The 17,473-nt window shown below is 41.8% G+C and overlaps 1 protein-coding gene across 1 annotated transcript in view; it reads left to right on the top strand.

The window, feature by feature from the left end:
* The first annotated feature begins 7,769 nt into the window (after positions 1–7,769).
* The window catches only part of NECTIN3 (nectin cell adhesion molecule 3), a 66,909-nt gene continuing 57,205 nt past the window's right edge, over positions 7,770–17,473 (top strand). The window contains exon 1 of the mRNA XM_062003524.1: positions 7,770–8,072. Coding sequence (XP_061859508.1) covers positions 7,847–8,072 — 226 coding nt within the window. The 5' untranslated portion in view covers positions 7,770–7,846. The remainder of the gene's footprint in view (positions 8,073–17,473) is intronic.

Genomic DNA, 17,473 nt, shown 5'->3' with positions numbered 1-17,473 from the left:
TGTATGTGTTTTACCAGTTAAACCTGTGTTCTTCCTTGATTGTGTCTGCTAAAGGATGTTAGAAAAAAGTCAGGTATTTCAGTATTGCACACCTCCCATAAAATATTCCTTTAAAGTCTTTTATTTCATGTAAGCTGAAAGTAGGACTTTTGTATTTCTGTTGCAAGGTGGCCTGTTTTGGATTACTTTATCCTTTGTGAGTGGATTACTATAAACTAAGGGAAAAAAACTCTTAGGCCTTGGGAACTCTTCAATAAGGTGTAGGTACACCCATGCTCCTCCCTCCTCTGATAAAATTAATATTAGTCCAAACCTCATTTTTGCAAAATCTGAAAATATTTGTAAGTTTGGGATAGCTTCCAGCAACTGGCAGAAATCTCATTCTGGAGGACTGAAAAAGTGAAACAGTAATACTTCCAAAATGAAACATTGATATCTCATATTTAAATGATGCTTTTGTTTAGGAACTGACCTAATTTGAAGGGATAAGAAATATTTATAAAAGCCAGAAAATTGAGATTTTTTTTTGGCACAATAGAAATTACATTTTTGACATACTTTGGCTGGATGACCAAATAAAAAAAAATAAATTCACTATTCATTTGTCCTTAATCTGCAAAGATTTTTAACTTGTTATATAACAATTTTGATCATGAGGTGATTTCTAGGTAAAATAGTTACATAATTGTAATTTAGGTGTAGTTATTATCAGTAAAGGTGCTCTTCATCATTATAGGAATAAGGATATTCACTTCTTTACAAATCCAGCCTTCTCTGGTATATGGGAATAGTTTAGGCAGTGCAAGATATTTACGTAGCTGAAGACTTCAACCTCAGTAACGCTTTCCATGTGCACTAGTGTACTTCTCTCTGTGTAAAGATGCATCTTGGAACAGATTCATGAACATTCAAGTTGAAGTAGAGATGTAGAGATTTTCTGTAGGCTTCTAACAGCAACTATTAAAAAGCTGTATAGAAATTAAACACTCTTTGTGCACAGAGACTTTTTTTTTTAAAGTTAAATAAGGTTCCTTCAGTTTACAATTTTTTGTTTCCAAAGGATCAAAAGCACATAAGTGCATTCTGGGCTATTCTTTTCAGGAAGAAAGTAGAAGGACAATTTCTGAATACAATTGTACATGTAGAACTGTTAAAATAGCTGTCTAAAATTAATATGCATTCCTCTCTGACACTCAAAGATTTAAAAGACTTGATCTGTAAGTCACTTCAAATTTGTTCAGAGATCAGAGAGTGAAACCTTCATTTAGTTTCAGGTTGCCACTAATTTTTATAGATATTAAAACCTGGCATAACAGAAACTGCAATATATAGAGGCTTCATGCAGTAGAAACATGTAGGTATAATACGGTGATTTTTATTTAGTATCAATCTTATGCTGGTTTATGAATTTGCAGAAGTTAATCTGGCTTCAAATACAAAATAAGGATGTAAGCAGCACGTATACAACATGTTACTGCAGTTACCTTGGGACTTCACTTCAATATGTCTTTCATATATTACATATCCAAGCTGTATCCCCAGGACATAGGCAGGCACAACTTTTGGGTTTTTATACTCTACTCGTCATACTGTGGAATATCTGCTGCATTTAGCAATCGATTCACAGAGGAAAATACAGTGGAAAAGAAGAAAAAACAAAGTACTAGGATGATACCATTTACAGTAGTTAAAATCTTGCCAAGGTATGCTCACTTCTAAGGATAAGAATAAGCACTCTCAAGGAAAATTAAAAGACTAAGGGAGGAGAAGTTGAGAAGATGAAGGGAGTAAGCCTGAGAAGAAAAAACAGCAAGTTCCTCCAGGGAATTCTAAACCTGCTTCTTCTCCTATAATTAAGTGAAGCTGGTGTAACAGTGCTGATACTAAAAATGAATAAAGATTCCCATTAAAATGAATGTTAAAAGTCCCTTTCTCTGAATCAAGAGCTAACTTTCTGCTGGGTATGGGATCATGTCAGTGAATCGGGACAATGAAAATATCATTGTGAAATGTAGATACACACTATAATATTGCGACAACATTGAGACCTTTTTTTTTCCTCCCTGGAAGCCATAGTTCTTCTCGACCCTGTGGAAAAGCACATTCATTCAGTTCTCTTCACTCCTGAGAGAACATCTACTAGAAGAATCCTCTTATAGAAATGAACCACGATCATCTTGACTAATTATCCCAACTTCACTCTCATTCCCTCCTTCCCATGCAGGGGCTGGATGAAGCAGCAGATAGAATCTCTGTCTTGCACAGGCAAATCAGCCTGACCGTGGACATGTGGCTGGAGGTATCCTTTTGGCCACTGGAGAGACCATTGCCAAGGGTGGGCAATTGGGACTACAGTATAGCAATACCCAATCCGCACCAAGCAGTCTGGCAACACCCTCAGCTTCTGCTTAACAGCTTCAGCTAGGCAGCAGCCCCAGGCGGAGTGACATGGAAAGTGAGATTTAGTATCTTCCCTCTGTTTTACCAGCTATACTCCCTTGCCATAGATCAGGGTATAGTCCTTTGGGCTTCTTCCTCTTAACTGCAGTACCACACTTCTGCTTCTGAAACATTGTGGTAATAGCCCTCGCTCATTCTCTTTTTCCTCTCTTCTCCACCTGTTCACTTCTCTCTCTCTTGCCTTCCTGTGCTCTCTTTCTGCTCATCCTTAAGAATCTAATGCTTGTGCTTAGAAAGAAACATGATAGTTTCAGAACAAAATGAGTAAACCATGCATTTGCCCATACAGAAGCTTATGAATCAAAGGTGTTTTGTATTTATTGGTGTAAAATACCACAATTCAATACATAAATAAAGCAGAAGAGGAAAAAAGTAGGCGTACAGGAGAGCAAAAGACTACAGTAAAGGGAACCAGAGCAGAAAGAAAACAGAGGAAGCATTGTCTTGTAAATATTCTTCCAAGAGGAATCCTTATGTATTCTGTCTTCTTTCTCAATAAGGTATGTGGCAGCCAGAGAAGTCTAACTAGAAACCATACCATTTTCTCATCTATTATTTTTTGTATGTCAGAAATGCACGAGGACTGGACTTAGTTGGCTGGGAGCCTTAAACATCTTGGCTGAGGCAAAAGGAATTGTTGCATTGTAGACTGGATGACATGTACCCCTGACCGTTAGCATGAAACATAATATTGGAGGGTGATTATTGTCAGTAACTGCATTACTCTTTTCTGAAAATAAAATCCTGAGCTTTGGGTCTTTTCTGAGACATGTAAAATTTATTGCACCGAGGTGTGAGAGCAGGGCCAATCTGTGTGCAAGACAAATAGTTTTCTAATTGTACTTTGCAATGAAGAGGGAGTCAGTCACTCAGATTTCTCCTCAGAGGGATAGTCTTTGATTGAAGCCAAGTTTAAGTAAGTCATCTTTAATAAGAAAAGTACTGGGCAAACAGATTTTTAAAATACTGTATACCATGAGACTGTATGTATGTTATTCTTAGCTAAGCTCGCCTATGATTTGAATCAAAATATTATGATAGATTTTTCTATGAGATGACAACCCAGATTATTCCGCATTATACCACATGCAAAGAGCTGAGAAACATGAAGATAATCCAACTTTACAATATATTCTTAATCTTAAGTCATTTCTTAATAATAGTCACAGATATAGAGCATTCTTCCCCCAAAAATTCCTAAGTGTACCCAACACCATCAAAAACATCATTTACAGCTAAACTCTGTGTATTGCAGGGTGCTGTCTGAGCCCTTCCCAAACATGTTCCTGGACGATCAGAGCACTGAGTCCACCGCTGGGTCAGGAGACACATGCACATAAATATGCAGCCCATGTTCCTTGGTTTTGCTGGAACCACTGTCAATCATGCCTGCTGCACAGCCTACAGAGATGCTTTTCCATGGCTTTCTAGACAAGGAACTGGATGGGCACCTTTCTCAGAAACAAAACAGTAACTCTGGTTGCAGTTTTGCCGAGATACACCCAGTGACATAACTGCTCTGACTTTGGCTGGAGGAACGACATGGAAACATAACCACCTGTTAGCAAATTGCAGAAACTCTGTGTAGTAACAGGCTAAATATCTCATCCAGCTGGAACTGTGTGGGAAAAAAAAAAAAGGCAGGTTTTGTTTGGGGTTGGTTTGGTGTAGTTTTTATTTTAAAGGGTTCATAAGGGGTGGTGGTTCACAAGGATGGCCAGGGAGGCCCTGTCCCATCCATTCGAACAGCAGTGAGAGTATTCAGAAAAGCACATTGTTCTGCTACAAGTCTATTTGCCCATTCCCACTGAAGTGAATAGCCCTTCATTCCAGCGGGAATTTGTGCTGTCACTTCAAATGTTATGCATATAAGTTAATTTCACACTGTTTCAGGACTTTGTTTTCAAACGACCAGAAGGGTTAAGAATGGAGAACAAATGCTTGCCAAACACTCTGGTCTAAATTAAGGGTAGGAGCATTTTTTTTTCATGGGGGGAAGGGCAGGCCAGTGGACAATGGCCACAAAGAGAGGAAAATATGGACTGGAAATAAAGTACAGTCTTTTGTATTTCAACAGTTCAAAGACGCTTTTAAACAGGACTGTTGCCAACTGTGGGGAACCATCTTTTTACAGGAAAAATCTGCCAGTAACAATGGATTTACAAAAACTGAACCAGTGTGTCCTATACGTAGCTATTCAATATTATGCAAGATTAATAATTGTTTGGAGCATCATGCCTTCGGGAGTGTTCTAAGCATTGGGGAGCCAAATTTAGCCTTGATATCATGAACTCAAATTTCCTTTTGTATCACAAAAGCCCCAGGATACCTGCTTACAACAGTGCTGAATCTGGCACTGGAAGATGTTACCTACAGACTGGGCACAGATCTGTTTAAATATGACAAACTGCATTTGCTTCCTTATCCTGCATAAATTGATGTACATCTTTTGGTGCTAGACCTTCAAAATCTTTTATTTTAAATAAACATAATGTCTTTTATTGTTTTGGAATGAGAAGAAATGAAAATATTGTAGCAGACGACAATTTGATTATAGTTGTCACAAACAGGATTTTAAGGTTTGCACTCTCAATTACACTGTGGCCCCATTATATTTCCTGGCCATCCTAAGAGTGCCTTAAACGTGCTGTAAATGTAATTATGAGATGTGATTTGCTTTGCCTGTTAACTATAAAAAGGGATTTATCTATATGGGACTTGTCTATACAGGGAAATGGAATAATTGTACACAATTAAAACATCTACCTGAAACATTACATCAGCAAAGCCATAACAGTAATAAATTATACTGCTACAATTATGCTCATCAATTTTCCTGTGTAAGAAGGCTCTTAGCATAAATAAAAATTGAGCTCTGATTATTGAGTATTATATTTATCCAGGTTGATCAGCATGGTGGAATACATTGCTTTCCACAGCATCAAAACAGAAAGTGTCTAACAACGGAGCAAAGAACTGGGCTTAAAAAGTACCAAGCATGAGTGGGAAAATCTCTTTTTTTTTACTTGTAAGCAAACTGTCATACAAATATGTGTATGCACTTTTGGACAAGATCCTCTGTACCATCTGAATAATCCTGAGTCCCGATGCCAAAGCAAACTGGCATGAGAACAGTGTCATACTAGACTTATGGAATTACATTGATTTCACAAAACTTTGAGAGTCCTCTGTTACCTTCATTTGCATAGTAAAACGTTGATGAACATCGGATGTCCATCAAGGCTAGCAGTTTGCCTCTAGTAACTCTTTGCTCGAGTTCTGTTTCATTTCACAGCTACAAATTAATGAGGACAGTTAATTGGCAAACATTCAGTGTAGCTGAAGACTGGATGAACATACTATTGTGAGCATCTGATAAACTTAGTCATGCGTAGCTTTGAGAGTTGCTGTTCATACCCACTAAAGAAGGAAATTATCAAATTATTGCAGAAAACAGGGGGCTTATATGCAACCTTCTCCAAGTAGATGTCTCAGCAGCAGGTATGGCATATAGAGCTATTCGATACTTGAAGTTTTTCAAGGATAGTACATCTGAAATGAGAAAGCACGCCTAAACTGTGGACTTTTAACCCAACTGAGTATTTGTGTTTTGCTATTGAAAATCTGATTCAGGTATACGTCCCTTGATGTTGTGCCCACAAAGCTGATATACAGATCAGTGCTGAGATGCAGCAAAGAAAACATGTTTCCTGCAAAAGTCACCTTTGTGACCTGGTTACAGCCTGCTCTAATTCCAACACAGCCCTCAGCTGGACTCCTGGGACCCTGGGCAAAGACATGAATCCCCTCTTCACTTCAAGAGCAGCTACCTTACTTACAGCATTGGTCTCTGCCCGTGGCGTCCTCGCTCCCTCCAGAACAGCTCTGCCATCGTTAGTGGCAGTCTTGCCCAGAGCAAAGATTTGTGCTGAGCCACAGCCAAGAATCCCTGTCGGCGTTAGCGTGACAGAAACCCTCCCTGCTGCCCCTAGGACCCCGGCAAGTCCCTCTGCCAGGGCTGCACAGGGCCATATTTGGTATTCCTCGTTGATTTCTGCACAGGGCTTACGCTGCTCCCTGACGGTCTCAGAGCCCTTAGCTCTGCCAGAGCCTGCCTTCAGATACAGTCCTCTCTCGCAAGCTTAGGATGTGTTCTGCATCTTTTCGTACCAGCGCGAATGCCTACAAAGGCCACGTTGGGAGGTGCTGTGCGGCGACTTTCCCTGGGCGGCACGTGTCCCTGCGCGGCACCTCGGCGGTGACCGAGTAGCACATGACAACGCCTCTTACGAGGGGTTTGCCAGCGGCAGAGTAAGCGATGAGGGGACAACGGCGGGAAAGTTTACAGGGGGGACAATGCTGAGCGCCCGCTGTCAGGGGCCCAGCGCACGATCCGCCGCATCCCGGCGCCGCACCGGGCTGGACCCCAGGGAGTCAGGAGGGAACGTCACGGCTTGCCGAGGCCGGACCCGTGCGGCTTCGGAGAGACCCGCGATCCGCCCTGACTGTCCCTCACCCCCGCGGCGGCGGAGAGCACTGGAACGCCTATGATCGGGATCGGCGGAGTGGGCTGCGGCCAGTCCTGCGCCGTTCCCCGGCCCGAGGCATGCGCTGCTGACCGGTCCCCAGGCCGCGATCGGGCCCCGACCCGGTCCGATCCGGCCCGGCCCAGCGGCGCAGTATCCTTCTGCCGCACGACTCTTTTCTCCCGCCCGTTGCCTCAGCGGGGCCCGCGGCCGGCGTACGCCGGACAGCGACTGAGAGAACGCGTGGCGGAACCTCCTTCCCTTCCCTGCGGGGCCGAAGAGAGCCGGCAGAGGCGGAGGAGGCCGAGAAGACTGCCGGCGAAGGCAGGAGCCGCGAAGGGGAGAGGGCGGGCACGGGGGACGGGCGGTGGATCAGACCGGGCCGCCAGGGAGAGCGGCGCCCCCGACCACGCTCGGGGCGGTGGCGGGCGGGGCGGGGGGAGGGGGCGGGGCGGGACATACCAACAGCCCCCCGGGGGAGGACCCTCTGGAATCCTCTCCCACCACTTGTCCGCGCCTCCCGCCTTGCCAAGGGGACACCCTCCCCTTGCCCCCTCCTCCATCTCCGGTGCTAGGGAGTGTCTACGAGCCTTACGGAGCGGGTCTGGAGAGGCGGGGGGCGAGGTGACTTTCCCTGGGGGCTGGTGAAAAGGGGTGAGGGTCGAGGTAGACGAGCACGGCACACGCCTCCCTCTCCCCCCCTCCCCGCGGCGGGGTGGTGTGGCCCGCTCGAGGAGGGCGGGGAGCGGCGCGCAGCGCCTCCCTGCTCAGTGACACACGCACCCGGTGCGGGGAGGCGGCGGCTGGTCGGGCAGCGGGCGGGCGTCGTAGCGGCGGCGACTGGAAGCCGAGCCCGGAGCATGGCAGGGGCCGAAGCTGCTGTGAAGGCTGCCGTTCGTTTCCCCGCTTTGCCGGCTCCACCCGCCCGCCGGGAACTTTTTCAAGCGGCCGACGGCGGTGTCTCCTCCCGGTGGTGGTGGTGTTGGCAGCGGCGCCGGCAGCAGTCTCGGCGGCGGCTCCGCTCGGCAGTGCCTCCGGGGCCGGGGCTGGGGCTGCTGGGGCTGGTTTTCTCTCGCTTCTGCTGCAGTAAGTGAAACTTTTTGCCGTTAGCGGCCGGGGTAGGGCGAGAGGGCGGGTGGAGGAGGAGGAGAGAAACCCGAGCTCCGGCAGCGGCGAGGGACTCGGCCGAGTTGGGGGAAAACTTTGTGTGCGCGCCCGCCCGCCCGGCGGAGCGGGGTGGCGGGTGCCTGCCGGCCGCCTAGCGGAGGGGGAGGCGGCCGGGATCGCGGAAGCTTCCCCCGGGAGCGACCGAGGACGGGCGAGTTATAGCCGGAGCTCGCGTCGCGCCGAGGAGAGCCTCCGGGTGCTTTTCCCCGTCTGGAGGCCATCGCCGGTGGGAGCGGGTACTGGGCGGCTGGGACGCGGAGGGGAGGGCTATTGTGGTGCCTGTAGGGCTCGCATGCGGCGGCGGGGACCGTTACCCGCGCGAGCGCGGGGGGCCGGGGTCCACCCCGCCGTGCGCCTCCGCGAAGTTCCTTGTGCGGCCGGGCCGAGGGGGCCGGGGCGGGGCGGCAGGGGAAGTTTATCCGCCGCTGTCCCGGTGGCGGGGCCCGGGTTTCCTCCCGGCGAGCGGCAGGCTGTGTGCCGTAATTCCCGTCCCCAACGGCGGGCTTTCGCTTGTTTGCGGGAATTCACGGCTGCTGCCCACCTCCTCCTCTTCCCCTCCCCCCTTCCCCACTTTAGGCTGTGAGAAGGACAGAAGGGTGAGTCTTCGTGTACTTTGATGGAAGAATAGTAGTAGGCTCTTCATTCTGGTGCCATTGGCTTGCACCATTGTTTTCCTCTTTGCCTTAGGATGAAATCGGTGCTAGTTACTGAAGGCTTATGGTTTTAGATCGCTTTTTTCTTTTTGTAGAAATGGATTTTTGAGCTTTACATCACCCCTGTCTTGAGCAGCTGATGCTTGGGGGCACTGCGGTGCGGGGCCACAATGTAACTTGACATGATGACCGCTCTTAGGAAAATACCGGTACACCCCTATCCTTGTGCTTTTTCTCGTGAGAAAGGAGCAAGCAACACAGCAGTTGGAAACTAAATTAGAGCAGGACTTTACTTTTATTTGTTTGTTTACTGCATGCACTGTAGCCTGTGTAGTGTCATTTTTACAGCGGTGGAAGATGAGAAAAAAGAAGTGAACTTGGGCAAGAGCATATTGAAAAGCATCATCCTGCAGCTCTATTCCCAATGCAGTAATGAATAGTTGGCAAGGATGTTTTATTATAGGACATGCTGCGTCCTTTCCCTCTTGAAGGAAGGATGAACAAGTTAGAAGAGGTAGTCTCTCGAGATTCATGTGATAAAAATACCAAGGAACTTGCAAGCCATGCTACTGTAAAGCAGTTGTATGGTATCAGAGAAATGCTTTTTCAGGGAGGGAGTTGAGCCACTCCTGTAAGATTGTGCTCTTGCATGTAATAGTCTCCCCCCTCTGGCAATGATGTAGCTTTCAGAAACTATGGTTATTACTAATTTAAGCTTAAACACATGCATCTGTTGAAAGAGAACCCTATTAAATTGTGTGCATTTTATCTGTTCCTAAAGAAAAGGAACTAGGGGAAAGACAGAGGGGTGGGTCTTCATGTGCATGGGGCTTATTCCAGAGGAGGAAGAGTAGTTGACCATCATTCCTTGTTCTGATTGGTGATCCTATTCCTGTTTCAATTTACTAAGAGTTAATGTGCTCACATAAATTTTAAGAGGATGGATTTGGTCGTAGTCGAGCAGAGTAACAACTGCAACACTTCTTACAGCACTAGAGTTCTGCGGGACTAGGTGACTGTCTCTGTAGCCAGAGATTACTAAAATGCTTCTTTAGAGAAGATACATTATATGCTAGTGAAGTGATCTAAAACTTGAATTTCTTATGCAGACGTTTTTCTGTGTTGCATACAGTATGTCCTGTCCACAGGAATATTTTTTTAATGTGTTATTAAATTAAGTCGCTGTTGGAATAACTGAAACAATATCTGTTGCCTTCTTGTATGTTATCAGCTACTCAGCTGAATGTTTTAAAAGGTGTTACAGACAGATTTTTTTCTTCCTCACGTAATTTCCCACACAAAACTTTTTAGCTCCTAGTTGATAACAGTTCTTAGGCAATATTTGGCTTTATTTGTGGTAAATCAACTTTTTCAATATTAAGCCGACAGATTTCAAAACTGTGAGGACTGAAGATTTAGTTTTCCTAGGGTCAGCAAACTTCTGGTACTAGCAGTTTTTTCCTCTCCCTTTGTTCAGGGTGATTTCTGCTCTTTTGTCATTAAAAAGATGAAATTGCAGACTTGCTGTTATCTTGCCAGGCTATTTTTACATGTAAATACGAAAATAATGGTAACAATGAACTTAAGAACATCTATGTGCTAGGTCGGGAAGTGGGTTACTATTTTAGTCTTGATGAGTGTAATTGAGATGTCAGGCTTCCCAGATTACTATTTTGCGTATGTGAACTTGATAGATAACATTGCAGAATCTTTGCCAAATTTGGAATGTTGTGTTGAAATGTTATTTTTCAGGTGCAAATTTTCGAGGTATAATCTATGGATGAAAGAGGAAACAAATTACTAGTGACTTCTGGACTGTGAGGTTAAGAGCAAGGCAAGATAGTTTTTCCTCAGTATCTTAGATTACTGCTTTTCTGCCCCGACATTTTGCACAATTGTCTTCACTATCTTTGTAATTATCGCAGGTAAATGTGAAAGAAAAGTAATAACTGGCTTTTAAGAGTGCTTGTGAATACATTTTGAGTATAATTAGATATTTGACAGAACCCACAAGACTGTGTTAAGTCACCATTCTTCCTCCTTTGGTCCGTTCTGATAATCTTAGCAAAAGGAAGAGTTGAAAATAGCACCAAAAAAAAAACCCTCAAACCAAACCTAAAAAGCACAGCAAAGAATTTTAGAATAATTTCACTTAACAATCAAATCAGTTTTTATGGAGTCATTATGACTGACAGCTGGAAGTGATTATTTGATCTATGATTCCACAAAACCCCCAACACTCACAACAGAAAAAGAATGGGGAAGGAAGAGAAAAAAGTTACATGTATGTGTAATTTAACAGCAACTTTGGAGTCGTTTTGTTTGTTTCAATTAAAAAATAGACGACCGTTAATAGATACTGCTCTTTTGAGAAAAGCGATACTATCAGGTTCAGCTTACAGGAACAAGTAATTCTTCCACTTCTCAGTTGAAATATGTGTGATGCAATGAAGTATGTACTAAATGTATATGACCAAATTTATTGTAGCTTTGAACTAAGGGGAGATATGATATCCATGAGAAATGTCATCATAACATTTAATCTGTAAAATAATGTTGGCATGTGTTGTGGCACATTTTTCAGCTGTGCTATGTATAAGGACCTGTGTGCTACTAAATAATTCCTCTCATTGCAGTACCTCTTCAGTATGTACACGGTGGTAAGGGTTTTTTTATAAAGTTTTTTGAAATGTGAGCATGAGTTAAAAATTAAGTGAAATTGTATAGTTGGAACAGAAAGATATACAAGATGTTTCTTTTCAGGGACCTCATCAAGATTTTTTTTTTTCAATTTGAATTGTTGGTTGTTAATCTTCTCAATAAAGCTAGAAAAAGAAGTATTTGTGGGGCATAAGTTTTAAAATTTCCTCTTTTTTTTTTTTTTTCTTAAAGCAGCCTGGATTACAGAACTCCAGACCAGTGGAGCTGGAAGGGTTGGGTTATAAAGATGTGGATAATAACAGAGAAATGGAGTTGCAAATAAAAACAAAAAGCAAAACCAAGCAGGAAATTCCCAAGTAACAACTGACCAGAACAGTCTAGTCCAATAGACTGGAAAGTTTTTAAACAATTATTAAATTAAGTCATGACAAAAAAATGAGATCAATCCAGGTTACTACCTTGGAAATGTGAAGGTGTGGTAGTGTTCAAAAGGACAACAGAATGTACTTTTCAGACATTGATGTTTGATTACAGTTTTTTTTTTTTAAAATGGTATGGAGAGAGTTGCATTTCTAAAAACATATTAGATTGGCCAGTACTACAACAGTAAGAGGAGGAGGAATACTATAGAAGATATTTGAAAAGTTGAAGAGAATGAAATATTGGTGAACTGTGTAGTAGTTGTAGCATATGAAACTATGTGAGGAACTGCACTGGTAGAAATAAGCATAACTTGACATAAAGGGAAAGTTAAACCTGGATTATTTGGCAATTTGGGAAAAAAAAGTGAAGCGAAAAGTTTGACAAGCCTATTCTTGAGGATAACTCAATATAATATGAGTTCTGTTTTAGAACAGTTCTTAGCTCCTTTTGGTTGTGGAAGGCTTGTTATGTTTAAGATCACTGTTAGACTGTGGTGCTCATGTAAAATAAATACAAAACAAAATTTAGATGCTAACTTTTAAATAAAATATATAGGCTTGTAATTCTTGAGAGCTTTTTAAATATTAGACAGGACAGTTTCAGTTTATCTGTACCGCCATGTGGAAATAGTGCAAGTTGCAGTTTCTCTGAAGGAAATGATTATAAAAGTTGCATGGACAGGGTGAAAGCAGGTCACAGTAGTCAAATTTTAGGCTGAATGAAAAGAGAGGGTGACAACTAACATTTTGGCTCCTGGTGTGTGAGAATCCCTGTATATATGGAAATGAAGTGTAATGTTGTCATAGTTGTTAGGATCTGAATGCCATAAGTATTATAAAGGAACTGTGATGGTTGTTTAGCCACCTGTGCCGGATAAAGATTGAACAGTTTCTTGATTTAGACATGTGTTGCTCTCTTGCCCTCTTAAATAACTTAATTCTATGTCATGGAATATGAAGATTGTTTGATACTGAATGGAAGAAGACTCTAGCAGGATTTATTTCTTCTAAGATTACAGTCAAGTATCTTGTTTAGAAATATGGTCAAATCTAGCTTGCTCTTATTCCCGTGTCCTTGCGGTATAATTGATCCCAGGATGATATTGGGAAACAAAGGATTGTAGTGTAGCAGGAGAATCCAAATTATATTGCCTTTGCAGAGCATCTTTACCAGCTGATTACCTTTCAGGTGCTGGTGGGTAGAGCTTTTAAGGTATGCAGAATTATCCAGAAAAGATTGGGTGCGTGCTACTTCACTCAGTAAGCAGTATGTGGGGCTCTTGAGTAGCATTTATGGAGCTCAAAGAAACATCATTAGAGGTTCTTTAATTGAAAGCCTAAATCTCAGTCTTGAGAATCAAAGTCAGTAGTGAATGTAAAGCAGAGCAAGAGAAATAAAAAACTTGGCAGACACACTGGTAAAAGGTAGTCTTGCTAAGTGCCAGTTGCTTGCAGTACTGTTAGTAAATGTCTTCTTTTTTTTTCTTAGTTGACTCAGTTATCATTTGAAACCTAAAGAGTGTTAAGTTCCGTCCTATTTAACACTAGATTGTTGCTGTGGAGATAGCTTGACTTGCTGTCCTGTGGTTGAATATCACTTTGTCCAAACAGAGTTCTTTATTGGAATGTAAGGCTACAGACTGGTTAGGTAAGTCTGCAAAGAAGTGAGAGTGCGAGATTGCTTATGTTTTCTGCTTGCTCTGGAGACCTGGTACATGGTCTCTTAAAGATAAGATATGTGGCAATAATAGCTTTGTTCTACTGCTGTTTATGTTTGTGCTTGGATTTCTTGTTTCTAACTTTTAATTGTATATTTTGTGTTGAATCAGGATTATTTTAACCTTTAGTTTTTCCTGATGACTGATACATAGATACTAATGCAGAAGATCCTATGAGGAATTTTTAGGGACCTGATAATAGGATAGTAATTGAATGGCCAGATTTTCTTGATTACTAAAGAACAGCTATGGGTACAATTATTATTTTATTATTTTTGTCTTACACAATGTGTTGTTCGTTGCTTGAAGAGGAGGAGGGAAGTGTGTATGATCTTTAAAGCTGCCTTCTAACCCAAATCATTCTGTAGTTCTATGTAGGTTTTTTATGTATTTGGGGGAGTTTTTGGTAGGGTTAGCCCATAAATGCTTTTCAAAAATCTTGTTTTATTTGAAGGACGGTCACATTTGGTGGCCATAGGTCACAGCTATTTGCAAAGCTATAGTTATCTTTGAGAGGATGCAGAAGATGATTATTGAATTAGGCATGAGAGATTGGTCAACCTTTCTTGTAAGAGGTAAAGAGATGATTAACATTATTCTCTATTACTGGTTAGAGAAGTCTATCATGTAAGCATGGGAAGAAATCCCAAGAATAGCTAAAGAAGAAAAGATGGGAATACCTGAACAAGGATAAAAAGACAAGGAAATAGAACCAATAAAATAGTGAGGAAATTAAATAGTGAAAGACAATGTCAGGGCAAATGATTATTGTGTTTCTGACTATAAATTGAAGACAAATAATAAAGCTGTTAGGTCAGGACTTGTCTTACTCCCCTTGATGTGAAAAGGCAGTGAAGGCGTGAAATAGTGGGTTAAAATGAGGTGTAGGTATGTATGAGTATGGCAAAAATTAGTCATGAGTCCCCTCAAAAATCTTAGTTCTGGAAAAGCTAGACCAGTAGTTGCTTACACAACTTAATATACAGGCTCATTGTGAAGAGTTTCATGGCATAGTACAAAAACTTCTAAGTTGTAGTACAAACAGAAAACCTTTTTTTAATTACCCAGGAGATTAATACCTCAGGAGTTGGCTTTTTTTCTGCATTCTTTTCAGGTATTACCTTTTAGGCTGGGGCTGTTTCAAGTGTGAACTCAGATTGATTTCTCTGTACATGAGTTACCAATAGAATAAAGTTAGCAGCAGGAATAAAAGAACTTTCAAAGTCTTGAAACTTTAATTTTTGTCTTCTGCCATTTTACCTCTTTTCCCACTTGCGAGGAGCTGAGTACAGGTAACCTTTAACATGAGCATCTTACCAAGAAGGCCACTACTATTTGTTCAAGCGGTAAAAAGTAACAAGCTTTCAGATTGTCCTCTTTCTTCACTAGTACATTCTTTTGTTCGATATTTGTGCTTATTTTTGGGTGATTTTAAGTAGTGTACAGAAGTACAAGCCATTTTAAATTTGTAATACCTTAAAATGGCATGTTTTTCCGTTCTCAACCTGAAGGCTAGTCAACTGTAGCTTGTCTGGAGGCTTCTGTTGTACTAGGATGATATGACTGTTGCTGATTCGCATCCCCACCCTCTCTCCCCTATCAGATTTTGATTATCTGGCATTTAAGATGCCTTTGTATGTCTACAGGGGATCCCTGTTTTCTCCTATTCTTTTAGTCAAGGCTGGTATAACATGACAGTTTTTAAACTTGTCTTTAGTGTCTTCCCGGGGTTAGTTTGAATAAACCAGAATATTTTCCTTAAGTATTTAAAAGCTTAGGAGGTGCTAGTGCTATCACTGTAATGCAGTGACATATGCAGAATTTTAAGTCACTGAAATCGCAGTCTCCTGCCAAAAAACATACTTACTAAGATGAATAGAGGCTAGTCAAACATGTCTCCGTAGCTGATGTGCCTGCAAATGGGTGGAAGAAGCAAACCTAAGCTAGCTTGCAGAAGTTGTTAGTTACTTTTGTATCAGTTGTTTTTGGCTAGCCCATGAGTTAGAAGATTAACAAATTAGTATTTTGCTTCATTTTTTCTCATTCTTGTTTTGCGTGGACATTCTTTGCCTACTTCTGTTGCTGCTTTTTGACTTGCAATACCACCCATGCTCCATATGGTTAAGCTGAAAATTAATTGTTGTGACAAATGTACTTAAGAACAGTCTATTGGATGAGGGTATGCTGGAGATAGAATGTCAAAGTTAGAGATTGTGTACAAGTTGGGTAACTAGCTTTACTTAATTTCTTTTCGGTGTACATAATCTGGTAGAGCAATAGTTTAGTCAAGCATAAATTAAACTACGACAAATGCAAGAAATGTCATAACAGAGTAACTGAGGGAATTAAACTTTTGACTTGTATTAAATGGGGATCATTTTTTCCCTCAAATTCCTTCTTTAATTTCTCTTACATCACCTGTTGGCCCTTGCCACAATAAAAATATACTTAAATCAGCTCTGTAAAAGATTATTACTAGGGACTGAAAAAGGAAAATTCATGAGCTCTTGAGTTTAATTCCATTTTTCAACATATTTCTAAAGGTTGGTAATATTTCTTTTATAAAATCCCACTGCTCACATCTTCACCAGTGACACACTGTGCTTCAAACATTTTGATGAACTTTTAACTTCAAAAGGTAAGCCTTCTTGGAACAAGAGGAATGTCATTACTTTATTAAGATACTTGAACATTTAAAGAGGCACTATAGATCTAAGGAAATCAACCATGAGAATTTGATGGTGAGACCATACCATTAATCACTTCCTAGGAGATTTAAATTCATCCTATTGAGAGCTTCAATGTGTTGTTGGTAACTGAGGTAATATAAAATCTATCTGCAGTAACTAGGAAGTGGAATATACACATCCAGGATATCCTGTGTAGGAGGGGACTTACTAAATTCTGCATAGCTATATTTCAGCAGTTCGGAGTATCACAAGTAGTTCAAGCTTATGTGCAGAGCTTATATGGCAAGGAGTTGGAACTATACAGACTTTGAGGTCCTTTCTAACCCAAACCTTTTTGTGATTCTATGTTTATAAGAGAACTGTTCAGTTTAATGTAGAGTAGTAAGGCTTTTGACTATAACCAGATTAACTATCACAACTGATGCATCAGTGTTTTCATATGAACATTTAATAACTTTTGTTACTGTCTGATAAATCAGAATGTAGTCTTTTGTTGAGAAATAGCTTTGTGTAAGCTTCATTTAAGATCTTCAAGTGATACTGTTGAGAGCGTTCTGCCTTACAGAAGTACGAGAGGACTGCAGGGCTATGGAACTGTTACTAAATTCTCTTGGTGATATATTTTGAAAACTACTCTGCAGCTGTGTTTTTCAAGACTCAAGAGGCATGGCTTAGGTGTGATAAATTGATATGGCTGCAAATAACATGAAAACTGAACCAAGGAAAAAGAGCTGTGATGTCTCCACAACTGGAGACTGCTCTGAAAAGATTGATTGCATTGATTGCATTGATTGCTCTAAGTATATAGCACAAGACTGCAGACAAAGAAGGAATAGTGAGTGTTATTAACCTTTAGAGGCTTTTAACAAGGGTTCCTAAAAGGTCCTTGTAGCCAAATTGGTGACATATGGTTTAGGTAAGTGGATTATTAGGTGAGTGAAAAACTGTATGTACTGCTGGACTATGAAGGTTCTGATGGGTTGTATGAAGTCCACCTGGAGGTTTGTTACTAGTGGCATGCCTTTACAGATCAATGCAGGGGGCAGTTTGTCTGCATTCTAACCAATCGTCCAGGTCAATAATGCACTTTAGCAAGTTTGCGGATGCTGCCAGATTGTCAGGAGCAATTGGTGTGCTGGTTGAGTGGGTCTGCAGGCTGGAGAAACAGCTGGCAGA

Source organism: Colius striatus, chromosome 1, assembly GCF_028858725.1.
Source record: "Colius striatus isolate bColStr4 chromosome 1, bColStr4.1.hap1, whole genome shotgun sequence".
NCBI lineage: Eukaryota > Metazoa > Chordata > Aves > Coliiformes > Coliidae > Colius > Colius striatus.
This window is presented reverse-complemented; position numbering and strand designations above follow the sequence as displayed.